Source organism: Drosophila yakuba, chromosome 3R (assembly GCF_016746365.2).
Source record: "Drosophila yakuba strain Tai18E2 chromosome 3R, Prin_Dyak_Tai18E2_2.1, whole genome shotgun sequence".
Classification (NCBI taxonomy): domain Eukaryota; kingdom Metazoa; phylum Arthropoda; class Insecta; order Diptera; family Drosophilidae; genus Drosophila; species Drosophila yakuba.
In genome coordinates, this window is record NC_052530.2 from 23,945,280 (window position 1) to 23,965,888 (window position 20,609).

At 50.5% G+C, this 20,609-nt stretch overlaps 1 protein-coding gene across 6 annotated transcripts; it reads left to right on the forward strand.

Annotated features, from left to right (window-relative positions):
* The first annotated feature begins 713 nt into the window (after positions 1 to 713).
* LOC6538173 (papilin) lies at positions 714 to 20,500 on the forward strand. 6 transcript variants are annotated; one of them, XM_002098665.4, is made up of 18 exons: positions 715 to 1,128; positions 9,615 to 9,675; positions 9,738 to 9,916; positions 10,016 to 11,044; positions 11,106 to 11,409; positions 11,466 to 15,063; positions 15,129 to 15,308; positions 15,595 to 15,765; positions 15,877 to 16,898; positions 16,957 to 17,140; positions 17,204 to 17,398; positions 17,483 to 17,653; positions 17,923 to 18,488; positions 18,553 to 18,703; positions 18,951 to 19,367; positions 19,482 to 19,640; positions 19,705 to 19,821; positions 19,880 to 20,500. In XM_002098665.4, the coding sequence occupies exons 1-18, from the start codon at positions 1,106 to 1,108 to the stop codon at positions 20,047 to 20,049; spliced, it is 8,697 nt and encodes a 2,898-aa protein (XP_002098701.2). In that variant the 5' UTR covers positions 715 to 1,105; the 3' UTR covers positions 20,050 to 20,500. The 6 variants fall into 6 exon arrangements, with proteins under 6 accessions (XP_015048689.2, XP_015048687.2, XP_039232723.1 ...); XM_015193203.3 differs by lacking the exon at positions 18,951 to 19,367 and having other exon boundaries at positions 714 to 1,128; XM_015193202.3 differs by lacking the exon at positions 15,595 to 15,765.
* The last annotated feature ends 109 nt before the right edge of the window (positions 20,501 to 20,609 follow it).

Here is a 20,609-nt window from a genome sequence, read left to right on the forward strand (position 1 = left end):
ACGAATGTACCAGGATCACTGGCCAAAGGATGTCCACATGTGTTGGCAGTGGCGGCTCATTAGTACCGCCGCTTGATCTTGACAGGCACGGCGAGCGCAATGCGAGAAGCATGTGGAGGGCAGGGCCAGTAAATCACTTGCCAACTTCGCAACGGATCGGCTTGGATCGGATGGTATCGTATCGTATCGTATCGTGTTGTACCGCTCCTCACACACGTGCAACGCATAAAGATCAGTGCGAGTCGCCGGGGAACCAGTTGTTACAAAGTCGGCAGAAAAAACAGCGAACCCAAGTCGACTTTAGTCTCTAGTGGGGGCCGGTTGGCAAAGGATCACTGATGCAGCGTGCATAAACTAAGTAGATTTATATTGTATACCACAAGAAGCCCTAGCGACAAGAATGGGTGCTATGCTATGCCATATAGAGACTCCACTGGAGGAGACCCATTCAATTTGGGAGCGCGAGATTAGAAGGGGCGGAAGCCGTCCTTTGTGGCGCTATCGCTCTAGAACAGAAGTTATATCAATAACTATAGCTATGACTATATTGCTTGGGTGCCGCGATTATTGGGCTGCTGCTTCCGATCCGCTGCTCTGCTCTTGCTTTGCTGCTCTTGCTTTGCTGCGCTTGCTTTGCTGCTTTTGCTTTGCTGCTTTTGCTTTTGCTCTGCTGCGGCTTTTGTGGCACAGAATTAGAGCGATCGCATGCGAGCGACTCGATCAGTTGCTGGCGTGCCGTCAAACCCTGCGGATGTGTGCCGAATCGAGGCGGATACTTCGACTTCGACTTCGTCTTTGACTTTTAGGATAGTGCGCGATCGATCGACCGGACCGGATATATCCTGCGGCAATGCGCAGGCGCAAAGTGCCGAGTGGATTCTGATTCTGATTCTTGAAGTGATTCAACACTGTGCCAGATAATTAAAACTCAAGTGGTGCTACACTCAAGTGTTAGCCACTCAGCAGGGACAAGGAACGATACAGAAGGAGAAAAAATTAAATAGATATATATATATATTTATATATATATACAATTCAAGTGGGTGAGAAACGCGAAAAGTGAGGCGACGCTTATTGTGCTGTCCTGCCAGCAAGGAGCCACAAAATGGATTTATCGAGGCGGCTGTGGTAAGCATCCGACAAACATGCAACCATGTATCCCTGTATCCATATCCATCCGAACGCGACGGATGCGGCACTGCAATCCCTGAAATTGATTCCCTTTGTGTCGCTAGCAAATTACTGTGTCAATTGGAATTTTAATTCCGTTTGAACTACATGGGCAAACACTTGACACGGGTCTCCTCCTCGGCCCGAGTTCTCATCCTCGTCCCCATCCTGCCACCCAGTTGTCCTGCCTTCCAGTTGTCCTGCCACATGTGCGGATACGGATGTCGATGTGGGCGTATCCCGGCTACGTGCTCGCTGTGCAACAGGCGGTGCTCCTGTTTCTGCTCCTGTTCCTCGATGTTGACACTGTGCGCGCGACTGTCATTATCCTGGCCAGCATTTTGTTTGCATGCCAAATTACATTGCCAACTTAATTGAAGTTTGTTAATGAAAATTGCAACATTTTTCAAAGCGTTTTCCAAGCCCTCCCTAATGTGCTTCAGTTGCTATTTGTGTGGGTCCTGATTGCTGCTGTTCGTCCTTGGTCCTGCGTCCTGGACGCAAAAATGTTTTCATTAGCAATTTAGCTCTGGAGGCTTTATTAAAAGTTATAGTCATTATGGAGGGCATTGCGTATCCTTTTCAAGGGATTCGAAATGAAATTAAATCAATTAGGCGACGTCTAGTTCAGCTAATTTGATTGAACAGGGCCAATTCCAATTAAAACCACAATCAATATCGCTTTTAACATCTCAATTTCCGGCATCACGATTTTACTTCAAACAGCCAGATCGGTGGTTCTCCACCCACTGGCCCAGAAATTGTGCCATTACCTCACCTGCAACTCATCGACAGGTCTTTCTGTTTCTCCACCGAAATGAGTGTGTGTTGGATCGACTGCCTCCCATGGAAAAAGAAACGAAGAAATCAAATCAAATTTTCAAATGGAAATGTAAATATTTATCCCAAAGAGTTGCGTTCGTAGGTGAAGTGCGTGCGCTTTGAAGTGCCCTCTTCCCTAAAAAAAAAAAAACAGAGAAAACCAGGTGAGATGCTTGGACAGACCAGCAGATACTGGCAGAGCAACTTGAAGAGCGGAGGTCGGTTCAAAGTTGACTCCATGAGTCCATGCGTCCATGGCTGCCATGAGTCCAGCGATCTCACGCACATGCTGGACATCCCATCCCTATCTTGGCCATAATCTCCACCCGAGGCGGTTCTTCGCTGACCACAAGCGTTGCGTGCGTTTTATTTTTGGCCAGAGTCATAAACTGTAAAGTCCGACACCGTCACATAAAAGCCCAGAAACTTGTTCCTCGGCCAACTGGCCAACTGGCAGTTAGCGCATCCATTCGTCAAGTTCTTTAGAGTTTTTCGCGAAAATGGTGCGTTAGCCACTTGAAAGCGAAAAATCTCAATCTCTCTGTCTGTCAACTGCCGGAAAATGGGGAAAACTATAGATTTCGGGCATGAAAATGTGGCCACCACATGACCCATGTTGGCCAGAGTTTGGGGACATGTGGCCGCTAATCGCAATTCACAGGAAATCATATCATAGTTTTTCCTGCCTCAGTTTTTTAGTTGAATTAATGGAAAAGTTCTTGAGAATACATTCCTTGAAAATCATCTCGAGTAGGGTATCTGATCATTTGGCTGGCCCAAACCCAAAACCCGAGCCCCCAAACGGGTCAACATACCTATGACCATCATTATGTTTGTAGTTTAATGGCACAAACTAAACGTTTTAACGCACTCGGTAAATCAGTAAGCGAGTATCTTGTAGGTTGTATATCGCCTGTGTGTGGCCATTAAGTGGCCAAAATATACATTACATTAAGCGAAAATCTCTGGCTCGTGACGTCTTTGAACTTGACTCCAGTTGACGCGGCTTGGAGATTTTCGGTTTGCTCTTGGAAAGAGTCGAAAAATTCCAACATGCCCCCATTCGTCTTTCTGCGGAAATTGGGATGCTTAGATCTTGTGTACTCAATGAAAATTCCCAATCTAAATATAAGACTTTACCTATGCTGATATATTTTACCCAGCACAGTCAATGTTTGTTATGTTTTAAGTATAATATTCCGCGGAAAACACTAAATTCCGCTGGGCAGCAGGAAAATGGATGCAACAAGAAAAAACAAGAAGAACACGTACCCCACGTATCTAATTGCCCACACATAGTTGCTGGGCCAAATTGTTTATTGAGTGTGATCTGTGCGAGAGCCGCAAGACGCAACTATAAACAGTATATTTCGAAAATGTATGCTTTTGAAATGAAACACGCAATGGCAGTTGCCTTGAAACTGGGAATATCATGCACACACGCGTTTCGAGTCGAGAGTAAACACTCGAATTGCATAATTGATCCTTAATGGCTATAAATAAATCACAAATCCCAATGTTGATCTAGAAAAGTGGCTGCTTCTCAGCCGCCAAAGTGTGCAAATTGTGTGCAAACCAAAATCCCCGCCCGGAAATGTGTATGGATGTGTGTGTGTATGGATTTCTGCGGAATATCGAATGATGCGGCAAATAAGCTGCAAATTATGTTCAACAAACGCCCCCCTTGTTGTTGCACTTGCAACTTGCTGCAATCCTGTGGATCAGTTGATGCCTATTCCATGCCTCAGTTGCCTCCCAAGTTCATGGCGGCGATGTTGCACGCTGCATTTGCCACATCTGTGCTGTGGATGGGGAATGTATGAGAGGAATGGATGGGCATTGATGGGATGAGGGATCAGACCCCCAATGGCATGGTTAATGGTTTCGCGACCGATCTGCACATCGCTTTCCCATGACTTAATGTCTTATGCTTAATTAAGCAAAGGCTGCCGACTGGGTGGCGTTTAATTATTCCAACTCCTCCATCCGAATCAAGTGTGTGTGGTGTGGTGTGTGTGAGTGGCAAATAGCTTAAGAGCCATTGTTAATGTTTGCCCTCACACACCAGTAAAGTGGAGTGGAATGGAGTGTAGTATATGAACACACACAATCGGATCGATCGGTTGAGGTCGTCGCTCCCTGGCAACGCGGAAGATAAAAAGGATGCCCCAAAATATGCCGACGCTGAAATTGCACAGGCAGAACAAGCTACAAAATACTAAATACAGAAAGCCGAATAAAAACGGAGGAGCAACCCATGGCATGACTGCAAAAATATCCAAAAATTTTTGCAGATCCAACCAGGAGGCAACCGGCAAACGGCAAACGATGCGTCACATGCAGTAAAATGTGCCTAAAAAGTTCTGTCTGCAGAACCAGAAAGCCAGAAAAGTTGGGGCAGCATCAACAAGTGAAATATATGCGCCGCCAGCCAAAAACAAAAAAGAGCGCAAAAAAAAGGGGGAATATATAAAAACCCATAAAAATGTTTTGGCGGACGACAGGCGACGATCGGTGGTTTGCTGGGTGTTCTTGGGAAACGTGATGCGCATCTTGATGACAGCAAATGAACCGAACTGCAGACCCGACTGATAGCCCTTTTTTTTTGTTTTTGTTTCTGGGGGTCAGGGACGTAGCCCTTTGGCACTTCCGATGGTCTGGATGTTTAGCAAATACCTCCAAAGGAGTCTGCAAGACGTAAGGAACCCACTGACAAGTACTAAAACGATGAGCTAAGCCGTAATTGCGCTATAAATCAATGTCTGCTCCACATTTTATGCGTCAGGTAGTCGTACTGCCACTGGCCGACATGGTAGCATTTTAGCCAATTCGATTTGAAGGCTTTTGTAAATAACTGAAATTGGGAGTTGCTCATTGTTTATTTTAGACTTCCAGCAGCAAAACAGACTGTTGAAATTCGGACAGATATTTCTATTTAGCATAATTAATGGGCAATTCAATTGCTTGAGCAGAATGAACAGCAATGATCTGACATAACTAAAAATTCTATAAAAAGTAGCCTTCCCAAAATAGCAGCGGTTTGCCTAAGAATTCCAGAAATTATTTACTTTTCCCTTAGTTTATTAGTTCCACGCTAATTAAGTGCTGAAATATGCTAGCTCATTTGGCATCCTGTGAGCAGCATTTCCACTTTTTTTACTTTATCGCAAGTCGGCGCTAAAATGTTTACACAGAGGCCTGATTAATAATCCCCCACTGGGCGAGGTGGGTTCAAAGTTCGAGGAGGTGCAAAAGTGTATGTTTCCCCAGAAACTATTTCCCCTGTTTTCCATTTCGAGTGCTATTAGCCATAAGTGAAGTCAAGCAGCTTGTTGCAATCGCGGGCCGAATGAGTTGGGCAAATAGAAAATTGCCAATGCTCGTGGGGCTTGGTGGAGGTGGAGATGGTGATGTGCAGTTGTGGAGATGTGGGGCTGTGAGGATGGGAAGTCGCGACAGCGGCGTTATGATGCCTCTAATTAGCTGCACAGCACTGTTGATTCTCCGGAGGAGGCCGCTTCTGGTGGCTCCCGCGACATGGTCGTAAAGATTTGTTTGCCCGTCGAACATTTGGCCGCCGCCGTCGACAGCGAGGGAAATTTATGGGTCAGTAAGTTGGCCAAGTGAAACGCATAGTGAAATCTCTTTCCCTTTTTCTCGCGCCCAGTCTCGGTAAACTGGGCTTAAATGCGCATTCTGTTTGCTCATTTGCTCTGCTCATTTGGCCAAATGCGTGGCAAATATTTCATTAGGCATTTGGGCAAACTTTGTTGTGCCTCTCCTCAGCCCCCAACAATTCACAATCCACATTCAACATTCAACGTTTGCTGCTTGCTGCAACATTGTGGCAGTGCAGCACTGAATTTGCCAAAATGTTGCATAATCTCTGTGCATTTTGCCCTCAAGTGGGCAAAGGCGTATGTTTATTATTTTCACTACTCAATTAAGTTAAATTAATTTCAAAATTGATAATGGCTCGGCCAGGCTGAGTGCTGTGTGCCAGTGTTTGGCTCTGCCAGTCAAAATGGCAACTGGGGCTTCCATTCCCCGCCAGAAGTGAGCTCCATCTGCAGCTCCAGCTCCATCTCCATCTCCACTGTATCTCTGTGTGCGTTGCTTTATGCAAATGCAATTAAAATTTCAACAATGCAAACATTTACTTCCGTTGCAACAAATGTCGTCGCTCCACCAGCCCCTCTGCCCGCCTCTTCTTCATGGAGACATCATCATCATCGTCATCATGGGAGCTTTGGCTGCAGCAGCAGCAGCAGGAGCACCATCATCACATACACCTGGCCACACCTCAGCCACAATTTGGCGCTTTGCATTAGAGTCTGCTTGTCTTGTGATAATTGTATGACTATGTAATTGTATTTGAACAAACGGGTGTCACACACTCGCACGCATCCTTCCGTCTAATGAGGTGGATACCCGTGCAATAATTGCTGCCTGGTATTTTGCGGCCAAATAAAACGCACTAACGAAGCTGATTAGGATTCACTGCCTGGATCGATCTTGGGTGGCTAAAGGGAGAGAGTGTTCCTTGTGATTATTCACATTTTCCATGTAGCATGGAAGTATTCTCTCTGTGTAGGAGGCGGGTGCACTTATGCGCATTTTCCGTTGCCTGCAATTAAATCAGTTGCCTGCAACATTGAATTCCTTGCGTTCCTCGCAATCAACATAAAAAAGCGAAAAAGGGGCCAGCAGAAGTCAAACGGTTGCAGCTGGGCGAACTGGGGCCATGGGCATTCCATCTTCATCAAAGGGCCCCGGGATCTGCAGAGGCTGGCAGCTGCGGCATTGGAATCCTCATGGATGCAGCTCGCATACTGCATGCCCCACCGCCAATTGATTAACTCCAGCTAGTTGTTTCGCCGATCAATTGGCATGGGAAAGGAAAGAAGAATCAAATCTAGTGGGTGGTTGCGATTGAAGTGCGGGGAATTCTACCAAGTCGACCTCGCGGATGAGTCATGTAAACAAATCTAACGTCAGTTCCCGATGGTCAGGTGTGAAAACTGGCGGAACTTTATGGTTGTTTTTGCGGCAATTGTTTGGTTTTCCACTTGCTACATATTTTTCCAGATTTAGCTTACTTTCGGTTGGCCCAGAATTAGCCGTAATTTGTTGTCGATCTTCAGTTTGGCGGCTAAGTGCACGCACTTGTGGAGTTAGTGCCACTGATAATGTTGTTCTTACGGCTCATTAGCAGGCGCTTTATTTACGATGGTCATTGCAACATTTTACATGAAAACATATCTCTTTGGAGTACCTACATTCTCGAAATACTCGTTCACTGAAACGAAAATTTGTATCTCAATCAGTCTGCTCCCCTAGGATGTTCCTTCATACTATCAATATGAAGAATAAATATATTTCTTCGAGTGTGCCACGCATTCTATGCCACAATGCACTTGTTGCGTGGAAGGCATTTGAAAGCAATTACACGATCGTGAATATATCTCTGGCATGGATGCGAAGTGAATATCTTTTAGCTACTCGGTCTGGAGAGAGAGCGTACGACTACTATATCTGTGTATGTGGCCTGGATTTGCATCCATGCTGCAGTTGTTCAAGTTGACTGATAATGGCTGCAATTGTGTAGCTGAAAAGGGAGTATTTCCCTCCACTCTCACTGCATTTATGCAGTGATTGCCAGCCAGAGCCCCTTAAAAAAATATTATCACCGCTTAGAGAGCCGCTATCCGAAACCCAAATGCCTTTGTAATGCGGCGCACAATGAACAATGGACTGCTATTGTGGGATTGCTATTCTGGCCACAAAGCTGCAAGGCCAGAAAGGCCAGAAAGGCATTGCGACCCGATAATTGGCCCTCTTAGAGGCGCAGCTTTGATCTCGCCTGCCAACTAAATCCTGGTCCCCAAACTAAATGGGGTCAGGGATTGGGAGGAGAAGGCCCACCAACCGACACATTAATCTGATGCATACGAGTATAGTACAGCGTATTTGTGTAAAGTTCCCGCCCACGAACTTAGCATTTCCTGCAGACTTATTTGACATTTCTGTGGCGGTGGCATTGCGGTGGTTCACATGACATGTGTAACTTATTTGACGATTGGGCCAACTGTTTGTGCTAGTGTCACGTGGCATCCGCCGCATGTGGCAATAACAATGTTATTCCCATTTCCATTCCCATTTCCATTCATTCACTCAACCGACAAACAAAAAATCTGGGGTCCGAGGATTTTGCGTAATCAGCAGACGCGTTTGAAATCGAAATCGAGAAGTGCGCCATTGCGGTTTTTGCCAGCTCATCGGTTTCCTTGGCACTGCCCAATTAATGGACTTGGTCCTGGAGTTCCCTGGTCGTGGTCCTGGTTTGGCGGGTATCTTAGTGTCCTGGTGTCCTGTTCGCAATGACGCAATGACTGAGAAGGAGGCGACTGGGAGACGCCGCCCCTGCTCAATGGACTGTGAAATGTGTGCCGTTGTCGGTTTGCCATTTGCCTTCCGTTGTCCTTGCCAAAGCAATAGGTGTCCTGGCATTGGTTTCAAAAGGGAAATGCGCTCAAATTGCATTAAAATGCCAACACAGAAGCATAAAAATTATGGCCACACTTGGCGCCCAGCCCTCTGCTGCTCTCGGCTGTCATAAGCAGCACGCCTGCTGCGGCAGGACCCCCAGAATCCAAGGACCCATAGACCACGGCATGTCCTTCGAAGCCAGGAGGCAAGGAGGCGAGCGCCATCAGTCGGAGGCGTCCAAGCGTAACAAACCGAGCGGCTCCCCGCACGCAGCAGCGTCAGAAATTAAATTGGCAAGCCCCCAACAAGAAAGCGCAGGGGATGCAGTGCAGCAAACGTTGCCTGCAACATTGAACGCCTTTGACATATTCACGCAACTTGTCCTCGGGGCGCAACGACATCCTCCTCCGTGGAGCAACTTGCCCAAAGAAGTCAGATTCGGCGGCGTCGAATTGTCTGCGGCATAATCGTATATTCTCCCTGGCTTCGGGTACTTATTATTTGCTTGGTTCTGCGCTTCTTTGCTGCTACTTTTCGTTTTGGCAAATCGGCAGGAAGCCCTGCTAAATTATGTCTTGTTTATGTGGCATTGCATATTTATGGTCCGTGCGCGCGGCGCATAATAAAAAAATGTTACCAAAGAAATTGCAAATTTTACTTGACCAAGTCCCATTCTTTTTGCCATCCAATGGGTGGGGGGCAATCCACCGACAATCCACCGACGACAATCCCGCCACAGATTTAGCCGCAAAAACAAGTTCAATGTTTGCTTGCTCTGGCCAGTGAGCATAAACAAGTTCATCATGTTGTCGCCGCGAAGCCCCACAAAAGTTTGTTTGTGCCCCTTCGCTGGACGCGGACCCATGTCTTTGAGAAAGTCCCAGTCCAAGTTGCTTGCTCCCCCGCCAGCCAGCAAGCCACCCAGCCTGTTGCTCCTCTAATGAGTCTGAGCACTCGTGTGTCCACAGGCATGCGGCGGAGTCAACGTCAACAAATACATAGCTATACGATATATATGTGCAACAAGTCAACACGTGACTTCGGTCCCATGATTTTAATGAATGGCGAAAGTTGGGCGAGGTTATGTCTGGGTGGCGTTTAATTAAATTGCCTTCTCCGCTCTCCACTTGCAGCTCAACTGCCTTGGTAGCATTCATTGTTCTGGCCGGCATCCATGATTCCCATAGCAGATTCGTAAGTATTCCGCGTAGATCCTGATGGAACCCACGGCTAATCCGCTGAGCCCTTTTTTCCAGCCTGGACTTAGACAAAAAAGACAATATGGGGCGAACATGTACCTACCGGAGAGCTCGGTGACGCCCGGCGGCGAGGGTAGCGATCCCGATGAGTGGACACCCTGGAGCTCACCCTCGGATTGTTCCCGGACCTGCGGCGGTGGCGTGTCCTACCAGACTCGCGAGTGCCTGCGAAGAGAGTGAGTATACAAGATAGATAGATAGATAGATAGATTAGAGATAGAGACATAGCATACATTAACTACCTCCTTGACTCCTCATCTTCATCCCTTCCACAGTGGTCGTGGCGAGGCAGTCTGCAGCGGAGGCAGTCGTCGTTACTTCTCCTGCAACACCCAAGACTGTCCGGAGGAGGAGTCCGACTTCCGGGCGCAGCAGTGCTCCCGCTTCGACAGACAGAACTTCGATGGAGTCTTCTACGAGTGGGTGCCGTACACGAATGCGCCCAATCCCTGCGAGCTGAACTGCATGCCCAAGGGCGAGCGCTTCTACTTCCGCCAGCGGGAGAAGGTGGTGGACGGAACCCGTTGCAATGACAAGGACCTGGATGTGTGCGTGAACGGGGAGTGCATGCCCGTGGGCTGTGACATGATGCTAGGCAGCGATGCCAAGGAGGATAAGTGCCGCAAGTGCGGCGGTGATGGCAGCACCTGCAAGACCATTCGCAACACCATCACCACCAAGGACCTGGCTCCCGGCTACAATGACCTGCTGCTGCTCCCCGAGGGAGCCACCAACATTCGCATCGAGGAGACGGTGCCCTCCAGCAATTACCTGGCCTGTCGGAACCACAGTGGACACTACTATCTGAACGGCGATTGGCGCATCGACTTCCCGCGCCCCATGTTCTTCGCGAGCTCGTGGTGGAACTACGAACGCAAGCCTATGGGCTTCGCCGCTCCCGACCAACTGACCTGCAGCGGCCCCATCTCGGAGAGCCTCTTCATAGTTATGCTGGTGCAGGAGAAGAACATCAGTCTCGACTACGAGTACAGCATTCCGGAAAGCCTTAGTCACTCGCAGCAGGATACACACACGTGGACGCATCATCAGTTTAATGACTGCAGTGCCTCCTGCGGCGGTGGCACTCAGAGTCGAAAGGTCACCTGCAACAACCGCATCACCTTGGCGGAAGTCAACCCTGCGCTGTGCGACCAAAAGTCCAAGCCAGCGGAGGAACAGGCCTGCGGCACGGAACCATGTGCACCACACTGGGTGGAGGGAGAGTGGTCCAAGTGCTCCAAGGGCTGCGGGTCCGATGGATTCCAAAACAGGAGCATCACCTGCGAGCGAATCTCCTCTTCGGGGTAAGTCCCCCTTGAACCACGATATATATATTTCACAATAACCTGGTGCATTTCAATTTAGCGAGCATACAGTTGAGGAAGATGCCGTATGCCTGAAGGAGGTGGGCAACAAGCCGGCCACCAAGCAGGAGTGCAACCGCGATGTCAAGAACTGCCCCAAGTATCATCTGGGACCTTGGACGCCATGTGATAAGCTGTGCGGCGACGGAAAACAGACGCGAAAGGTGACCTGCTTCATCGAGGAGAACGGACACAAACGAGTCCTGCCCGAAGAAGATTGCGTGGAGGAAAAGCCGGAGACGGAGAAGTCCTGCCTCCTGACGCCTTGTGAGGGAGTTGACTGGATAATCTCTCAGTGGAGCGGTGTAAGTATTGTACATACCTGTGATGCCATTAAAAACTGAGTTCCTGCGTATTGTAGTGCAATGCTTGTGGTCAGAATACCGAAACACGTACCGCCATCTGTGGCAACAAGGAAGGTAAGGTGTATCCGGACCAGTTCTGTGAGCCAGAGGTACCCACTCTATCCCGTTCGTGCAAGTCGCCCAAGTGCCAGGCACAGTGGTTCTCCTCGGAGTGGAGCAAATGCTCTGCTCCTTGCGGAAAAGGTGTCAAGTCTCGCATTGTCATTTGCGGGGAGTTCGATGGCAAGACGGTCACTCCAGCAGATGATGACTCAAAGTGCAACAAGGAAACGAAGCCGGAATCGGAACAGGAATGCGAGGGTGAGGAGAAGGTTTGCCCAGGCGAGTGGTTCACTGGACCTTGGGGCAAGTGCAGCAAGCCCTGCGGCGGAGGAGAACGAGTCCGTGAGGTCCTGTGCCTTTCCAATGGAACCAAGTCGGTTAACTGCGATGAAGAAAAGGTCGAACCCCTTTCTGAAAAGTGTAATCCTGAGGCATGCACTGAGGATGAGATACTACCGCTGACAAGTACTGATAAGCCCATCGAGGATGACGAGGAGGATTGCGATGAAGATGGTATTGAGTTGATCAGCGATGGGTTGTCAGACGATGAAAAGAGCGAAGATGTGATCGACTTGGAAGGAACTCCAAGCGGTGAAACTACACCAGAGGCAGAAGAACTTATGCAAAGTGACAGCCCGACACCCTACGACGAGTCTGAATCGACTGGAACCACAATTGAGGGATCGGGATACGATTCGGAATCAACAACCGACAGCGGTATTTCCACAGAAGGAAGCGGTGATGACGAGGAAACCTCTGAGGCATCCACTGATTTGTCTAGCTCCACGGATTCCGACTCCAGCTCCAGTGACTCCACTTCCAGCGACTCCAGCTCCAGTATTTCCAGCGATGCAACTTCTGAAGCACCGGCATCCTCGGTTTCCGATTCAAGCGACTCCACAGACTCATCCACAGAACCCACAGATGTTTCTGACGACTCCACTGATGTCTCAAGCTCATCAGACGCCTCCATCTCGGAGTCGACCGATGTCTCAAGCGCCTCAGATTCTACAGACTCCACCAACGCTTCCGATTCAACTCCTGAAGGCTCCACGGAAGCCTCTAGTTCCACAGATGACTCCACGGACTCTTTGGACAATTCATCAAACGCTAGTGAGTCATCAACAGAGGCTTCGGCCTCATCCTCATCTGATTCTAGTGACAGTACTGACGGATCCACTGATGGCGTGTCCAGCACTACGGAGAATTCATCAGACAGTACTTCTGATGCCACTTCAGACTCAACAGCATCTTCAGATTCTACGGACTCTACTTCCGATCAGACAACTGAAACTACTCCTGAATCATCGACTGATTCTACAGAATCTTCTACCCTGGACGCATCCTCCACCACAGACGCCTCCTCGAGCAGCGAATCCGCATCGGAAAGCACAACAGATGGTTCTTCTTCCACTGCCAACTCGGATGCAACCGAAACCACCGGACTGTCCAGTGATGGATCAACCACAGATGCAACCACAGTGGCTTCTGGCAGCAGTGACGACACCACTGATGGATCAACTGATGAATCCACTGATGGTTCCTCTAATGCCTCTACTGATGGCTCTACCGAGGGCGCAAGTGAGGACACCACATTGTCAACGGAATCCTCTGGACCAACTGAAAGCACTGAAGCTGGTGCCAGTGATGGTTCGACAACCGAGGGAAGTACCATCGAGGACCTTGCCAGTTCCACAAGCTCGGATGTTACATCTGATTCTACCAACACAGACTCCTCATCTTCCACTGAAGTATCTGGTTCCACAGATACATCCTCCTCCACAGATGGTTTCTCAACAGATGCTGCCTCTACTGACGCTTCCTCTAAAGATGGTACTGAATCTACAGATAGTACTGTTAGTGGAGGAACCAGCGACACTACAGAAAGCGGTCCAACCGAGGAGAGCACTACTGAAGGCTCTACTGAAGGCTCTACTGAAAGCACAACTGAAGGATCCACAGACAGCACCCAGTCCACAGATCTGGACAGCACCACCAGTGATATCTGGAGCACCAGTGATAAGGATGACGAATCGGAGAGCAGTACTCCTTACTCCTTTGATTCCGAAGTTACCAAGAGCAAGCCTCGTAAATGTAAGCCGAAGAAGAGTACCTGCGCTAAGTCGGAGTACGGTTGCTGTCCGGATGGCAAGTCCACTCCAAAGGGACCGTTTGACGAGGGCTGTCCCATTGCCAAGACCTGTGCGGATACAAAGTACGGCTGTTGCTTGGACGGAGTGTCTCCGGCTAAGGGCAAGAACCACAAGGGATGTCCCAAGTCGCAGTGCGCTGAGACTCTCTTTGGCTGCTGTCCCGATAAATTTACCGCCGCCGATGGTGAGAACGATGAAGGATGTCCAGAAACCACCACTGTACCGCCCACGACGACCACAGAGGAGTCCCAGCCAGAGACAACAACTGAGATTGAAGGATCCGGCCAAGACTCGTCGACGTCTGAACCAGAAATCAAGAAGTCCTGCTCCTTCTCCGAATTCGGTTGCTGTCCCGATGCGGAAACAGCCGCCAAGGGTCCTGATTTCGAGGGCTGCGGCGTTGCAGCACCAGCTCCCAAGGGCTGCGGAGAGTCTGCGAACGGTTGCTGTCCGGATGGTCAAACACCTGCTAGCGGTCCGAATGGCGAAGGCTGCCCTGGATGCACACGTGAACGCTTTGGATGTTGCCCGGATTCCCAGACCGCGGCTCATGGTCCCAACAAGGAGGGCTGCTGCTTGGACACCGAGTTTGGCTGCTGTCCCGACAACATCTTGGCCGCCCGTGGACCCAACAACGAGGGCTGCGAATGCCACTACACACCTTATGGTTGCTGCCCCGACAACAAGTCCGCCGCAACTGGCTACAACCAGGAGGGATGCGCCTGCGAGACGACCCAGCATGGCTGCTGTCCCGACAAGATCACTGCCGCCAAGGGACCCAAGCACGAGGGCTGCCCATGCGAGACCACCCAGTTCGGATGCTGTCCGGACGGGCTCACCTTCGCCAAGGGACCGCACCACCATGGATGCCACTGCACTCAGACGGAGTTCAAGTGCTGCGACGACGAGAAGACCCCGGCCAAGGGTCCCAATGGCGAGGGCTGCACCTGTGTGGAGAGCAAGTTCGGCTGCTGTCCCGATGGAGTCACCAAGGCGACGGACGAGAAGTTCGGCGGATGCGAGAACGTCCAGGAGCCACCGCAGAAGGCCTGCGGCCTGCCCAAGGAGACGGGCACCTGCAACAACTACAGCGTCAAGTACTACTTCGATACCTCCTACGGAGGATGCGCTCGCTTCTGGTATGGTGGCTGCGATGGCAACGACAACCGCTTCGAGAGCGAGGCCGATTGCAAGGACACCTGCCAGGAGTACACCGGCAAGCACGTGTGCCTGCTGCCCAAGAGCGCTGGTCCCTGCACTGGCTTCACCAAGAAATGGTACTTCGATGTCGACCGCAACCGCTGCGAGGAGTTCCAATACGGCGGATGCTACGGCACCAATAACCGCTTCGATAGCTTGGAACAGTGCCAGGGCACTTGTGCTGCCAGCGAGAATCTGCGTAAGTGTGGATCTACTCCTATTCCTTCTTCAAGGGCTGCGATCATCGTGATGCTCCCATTGCAGCTACCTGTGAACAACCTGTGGAGAGTGGACCATGTGCCGGCAACTTTGAGCGTTGGTACTACGACAACGAGACGGACATCTGCCGACCCTTCACCTATGGCGGATGCAAGGGCAACAGGAACAACTATCCCACGGAACATGCCTGCAGCTACAACTGTCGCCAGCCCGGCGTGCTTAAAGGTTTGAGATCTGATTTAGTATGTGGCGGTGCCTTGAGTTGGCTAATGGGCTTAGTTGTATGCTATTTTATGCTTGGGTTAATGAGTTATTTTAAGCCTAAACCTTCTGATTTCTCCTGGCTAACGGTATGTTCTTCCCAAACTTTCCTTTTCCCCAAAAAAAAACTGCTTGGTTACCTTATTGTATGTGCATGATTGCTTGTTACTTGCTATGCCGACTTTCCGAATCTGCACCCGCATCCGAATCTCTTCCTGCACCAAACACCTCCACCGTCCCACAAACCCAGACCGCTGTGCGCTTCCTAAGCAAACCGGTGATTGCAGTGAAAAGCTGGCCAAGTGGCACTTCTCCGAGAATGAGAAGCGCTGCGTGCCCTTCTACTACACGGGTTGTGGTGGCAACAAGAACAACTTCCCGACCCTGGAGTCCTGCGAGGACCACTGCCCCCGTCAAGTTGGTAAGCTTTAAATGTTGCCTGCCCTCCGGAGGCTGCTTTCAATGTGTTCCTGTTTTCTGCCACCCAAAACCCCTGTCCTACTGACACTCTACCAATCCCTTACCCAACTAGCCAAGGACATCTGTGAGATTCCGGCCGAGGTGGGCGAGTGTGCCAACTACGTCACCAGCTGGTACTACGATACCCAAGATCAGGCCTGTCGCCAGTTCTACTACGGCGGCTGTGGAGGCAACGAGAACCGCTTCGCCACCGAGGAATCCTGTTTGGCACGTTGCGATCGCAAACCCGAACCCACGACCACCACACCCGCCCCCAGGCGCCAGGACGTCTGCGATGAGGAACCCGCTCCAGGGGAATGTAGTGACTGGGTGCTTAAGTGGCACTTTGATCGGAAGGCTGGCTCTTGCCGTCAGTTCTACTATGGCAATTGTGGCGGCAATGGCAATCGTTTCGAGACAGAGAACGATTGTCAGCAGCGTTGCCTCAGTCAGCAGCCTCCTGCTCCGACTCCTGCACGAGCACCAGCTCCAACCAGGCAGCCGGAGGCAACTCCCGTTGCCGCTCAGTGCAGTCAGCCTGCTGATCCCGGACAGTGCGATCAATGGGCGCTCCAATGGAACTACAACGAGGCCGAGGGTCGCTGTCAGTCCTTCTACTACGGAGGCTGTGGCGGCAATGATAATCGCTTTGCCACCGAGGAGGAGTGCTCCGCTCGCTGCTCGCCCAGCATAGACACCCGAATTGGGGCTGATCCCGTGGAGCATGACACGTCCAAGTGCTTCCAGGCCTTCGAGTCGGGTAACTGCTACGACAACGTGACCCGCTGGTACTACAACAGTGAGGAGGGACTCTGCGACGAGTTCGTCTACACGGGCTGCGGCGGCAATGACAACAACTATGCCACCGAGGAGGAGTGCCAGAACGAGTGCAACGATGCCCAGACCACCTGCGCCCTGCCTCCTGTCCGTGGACGATGCAATGACCTCTCCCGCCGCTGGTACTTCGATGAGCGAAGCGGTGGATGCCACGAGTTCGAGTTCACCGGATGCCGCGGTAATCGCAACAACTTTGTTTCGGAGAGCGACTGCCTGAGCTTCTGCCGCGGTGAACCTGCTGTGGAGCCTCCAGCGCCGGTAGGATTGTTCTCCTTTCGCTATTTTATTGGTGTTTTTATTGTTACATCTCTTGCAGATCTACTCCGTGTGCACCGAGCCCGCGGAGGCGGGCGAATGCGACAACCGCACCACCGCGTGGTTCTACGACAGCGAGAACATGGCCTGCACGGCCTTTACCTACACGGGATGCGGAGGCAATGGAAACCGGTTCGAGACCCGCGATCAGTGCGAACGGCAGTGCGGCGAGTTCAAGGGAGTGGGTAAGTTTGGGGCAGCCGGGCTGGGGGTACTTATTTTTCAGATGCTATAATCTCTTGTGTCAGACGTTTGCAATGAACCGGTGACCACGGGTCCGTGCACCGACTGGCAGACGAAGTACTACTTCAACGTAGGAAGCCAGGCTTGCGAACCGTTCACCTATGGTGGATGCGATGGCACTGGCAACCGTTTCAGTGATTTGTACGAGTGCCAGACGGTTTGCCTGGCCGGTCGTGAACTGAGAGTGGGCTCGACTAAAGGTAAACTATATAGAGCGGGCGGGTCTCGACTTGGGGGTCACCATGGAGTCGCTGGGCTAACTGGTTCTTCTCTTGCGTAAGTAGAAATCTGCCTGCTGCCGGTGGCGACGGGCCGCTGCAATGGACCTTCGGTGCACGAGCGCCGTTGGTACTACGACGACGCTGTAGGAAACTGTGTGTCCTTCATTTATGCCGGCTGCTCCGGCAACCAGAACAACTTCCGATCCTACGAGGCATGCACGAATCAATGCCGACGTAAGCCCCACTTCTCCAGCCACTTATGCACCACAAAGCTCTGTGCACCACCGAGCTCACTGCACCTCAAAATGCACCCACCCACCCACAAATGCACCTTGCAATCTGCCCACACCCAAATCGCTTGCTCTTGTAGAAACTTTGAAGTAGCACCTGTAGTAGTTGCGTTAGTGCACCTTCACTAGACTTAAGACTGCACGGATTCTTGGGAATGGAGTGTCTCGCTGTAGTAGCTTTCCTGGCTGATTCGCAATCCCCTTCTCTTGCAGCGGAACCAAACAAGCAGGACAACGAAATTGGACAAAGTCCGTGCGACACCTTCGATGCCGAGTGCCAGGAGCTTCGCTGTCCATACGGCGTTCGCCGTGTGGCTGCCCAATCCCAGCCAGAGTGCACGCAGTGCATCTGCGAGAATCCGTGCGACGGCTACAGCTGCCCGGAGGGCCAACAGTGCGTCGTCGATGTGGCCAGTACCGACGATCGCCAGTTTGCTCCAGTGTGTCGCGATATATATAAGCCAGGAGAGTGCCCGGCTCTGTCGGCCAATGCCAGTGGATGTGCCCGCGAGTGCTACACCGATGCGGACTGTCGCGGAGACAACAAGTGCTGCAGCGACGGCTGCGGTCAGTTGTGTGTGCATCCCGCTCGTCCCACTCAGCCGCCCAGGACTCAGGCACCAGTGGTTTCCTATCCGGGCGATGTCAGAGCCGCTCTGGAACCCAAGGAGACGCATGAGCTGGATGTCCAGACTGCCATTGGCGGCATTGCTGTGCTGCGCTGCTTCGCCACTGGCAATCCAGCTCCGAATATCACCTGGTCGCTCAAGAACTTGGTGGTAAGCTATTGGCAGGATCTTTTTCTTCTAGTCCGGCTGAAATGCATAACTATGTTCTTTACAGATCAATACGAACCAGGGACGATATGTGCTGACCGCCAATGGAGATCTGACCATTGTCCAGGTGCGTCAAACCGACGATGGCACCTACGTCTGCGTGGCCAGCAATGGTCTGGGAGAACCCGTGCGCCGCGAGGTCGCCCTTCAGGTTACAGGTGCGTCCTTTACATTATATTTGTGTTTCTTGTTATCCTTATTGAGTGGTATGAATGTTAAGTCCACCTTTTATATAGATTTAAGTAGGAAATGAATGAATGAATATTACCGATTATGCTATTGCTACTAGCTACTGATTATTTATACGCTTTGGTGATGGCTATGTAACTAACTGCTTTTTATTGAACACTTTGCGCATGTTGCCTGCTTTTCCGTAATTGCTTGCTTGAAACCTGGTGGCGGTAGAACCCGTAAACCAGCCCGCCTATATTTACGGAGACAAGAACGTTACCCAAATCGTTCAGTTGAACCGCCCGGCGGTGATCCGCTGTCCGGCTGGTGGCTTCCCGGTGCCGCATGTCAGCTGGTGGCGCAACGGACAAATGTTTGGCCTCAATAATGGCTTGATGAATCGCGACTTCTCGCTGGTCTTCAACTCGATCCAATTGTCGGATCTTGGCCTCTACACCTGCGAGGTGTACAACCAAAAGCGTCCGGTTTCGTTGCGCGTCACCCTTAAGGCGGTGGGTCCTGTCCGACCACTGAATGCCGCTGAGGAGCAGTACATGCAGTATGTGCTCAGCCCGGCCACCCGTCCGGTGACCCAGCGACCCAGCTATCCCTACCGACCCACCCGACCGGCCTATGTGCCGGAGCCCACAGGTGAGTACTGCATCTTTGCATGTTTCCGCTGGTCTGGCATGGTGTTGGATTTTTATGTTGCTTAGGAATGGTTTGGTATCCGGGAAACTAATCGCGCCCTTACATGATTCACAGTTAATGTCCATGCCGTGTTGGCGCTGGAGCCGAAGAACAGCTACACCCCAGGATCCACCATTGTCATGAGCTGCTCCGTGCAGGGCTATCCAGAACCGAATGTCACATGGACCAAGGACGACGTGCCTCTCTACAACAACGAGCGTGTTCAAATTACATGTAAGCTGGAATTTGCAGCTTTGCTATTTTGATCCATTGAAATTGAAATGTTTTGTAATCGCAGACCAACCACATCGCCTGGTACTGAGTGATGTCACAACCTCGGATTCGGGCAAGTACACTTGCCGGGCCAGCAATGCGTATACCTACGCCAATGGAGAAGCCAATGTGTCCATTCAATGTGAGTTTGGGGTCTTAAGATCGTTGTGTTGGGGCTACTAATGTGTTTATATTTCCAGCTGTTGTACCTGTGTCGCCCGAGTGCGTTGACAATCCGTACTTCGCCAACTGCAAGCTGATCGTCCAGGGCAGATACTGTTCCAATCCGTACTACACCAAGTTCTGCTGCCGATCCTGCACGTTGGCTGGCCAGGTGGCCACGTCTTCTCTCCATCCCAATGCGGTGTAATTCCACACAGAGAGATGTAATTTTGTTTAGTTTTCGGATTGAATTGAGTTTAAACGCACCACACAAGAATAATTGGATCGACATTCGCGGACATCCCCCATCATCCAAAAGCAGAGAGACCAAAAAGCCAATCGTTGCTTAGCCATAGCCACCATATATATATACATATATAGCCTACCGATCAAGAACGAACGAACTTCTATTGTAGTATTTTACTCTCTTCCAGGACAAAAGCAAATAGTATTAGTGTTTTTATGTTTGTGTTCCTATTTATTCTTGATAACGAGTAACCTTAAATTCAATCGAGGAAAGAAAAGCGGCTAAAACGAATTTGCCTTCTACTTTTTAGTTTCTACGACATTTCTGTGCAACGAGTAAAGCATTTAAGCCTAAAAAACCAATAATTGTAAATAAATTAAAACTACATAATAAAGAGTGCATATGTATAAAAGATTCCATTCGGGGGATGACCCACGACGATTTGAAAATGCCACCCCGTCTGGCAACGCTTTTCCGGCCAAGGGGTTATTGATTTTCCGCAGTTTTCCCACCATCAGCTG

Excerpts from the sequence above, each read along its gene's own strand:
- LOC6538173 (XM_002098665.4), top strand. The coding sequence starts at position 1,106 with ATGGATTTATCGAGGCGGCTGTG. Across the intron at positions 9,676-9,737 it reads ATGATTCCCATAGCAGATTC|CCTGGACTTAGACAAAAAAG; the intron begins GTAAGTATTCCG and ends CCTTTTTTCCAG. Across the intron at positions 19,641-19,704 it reads CGAGCGTGTTCAAATTACAT|ACCAACCACATCGCCTGGTA; the intron begins GTAAGCTGGAAT and ends TTGTAATCGCAG.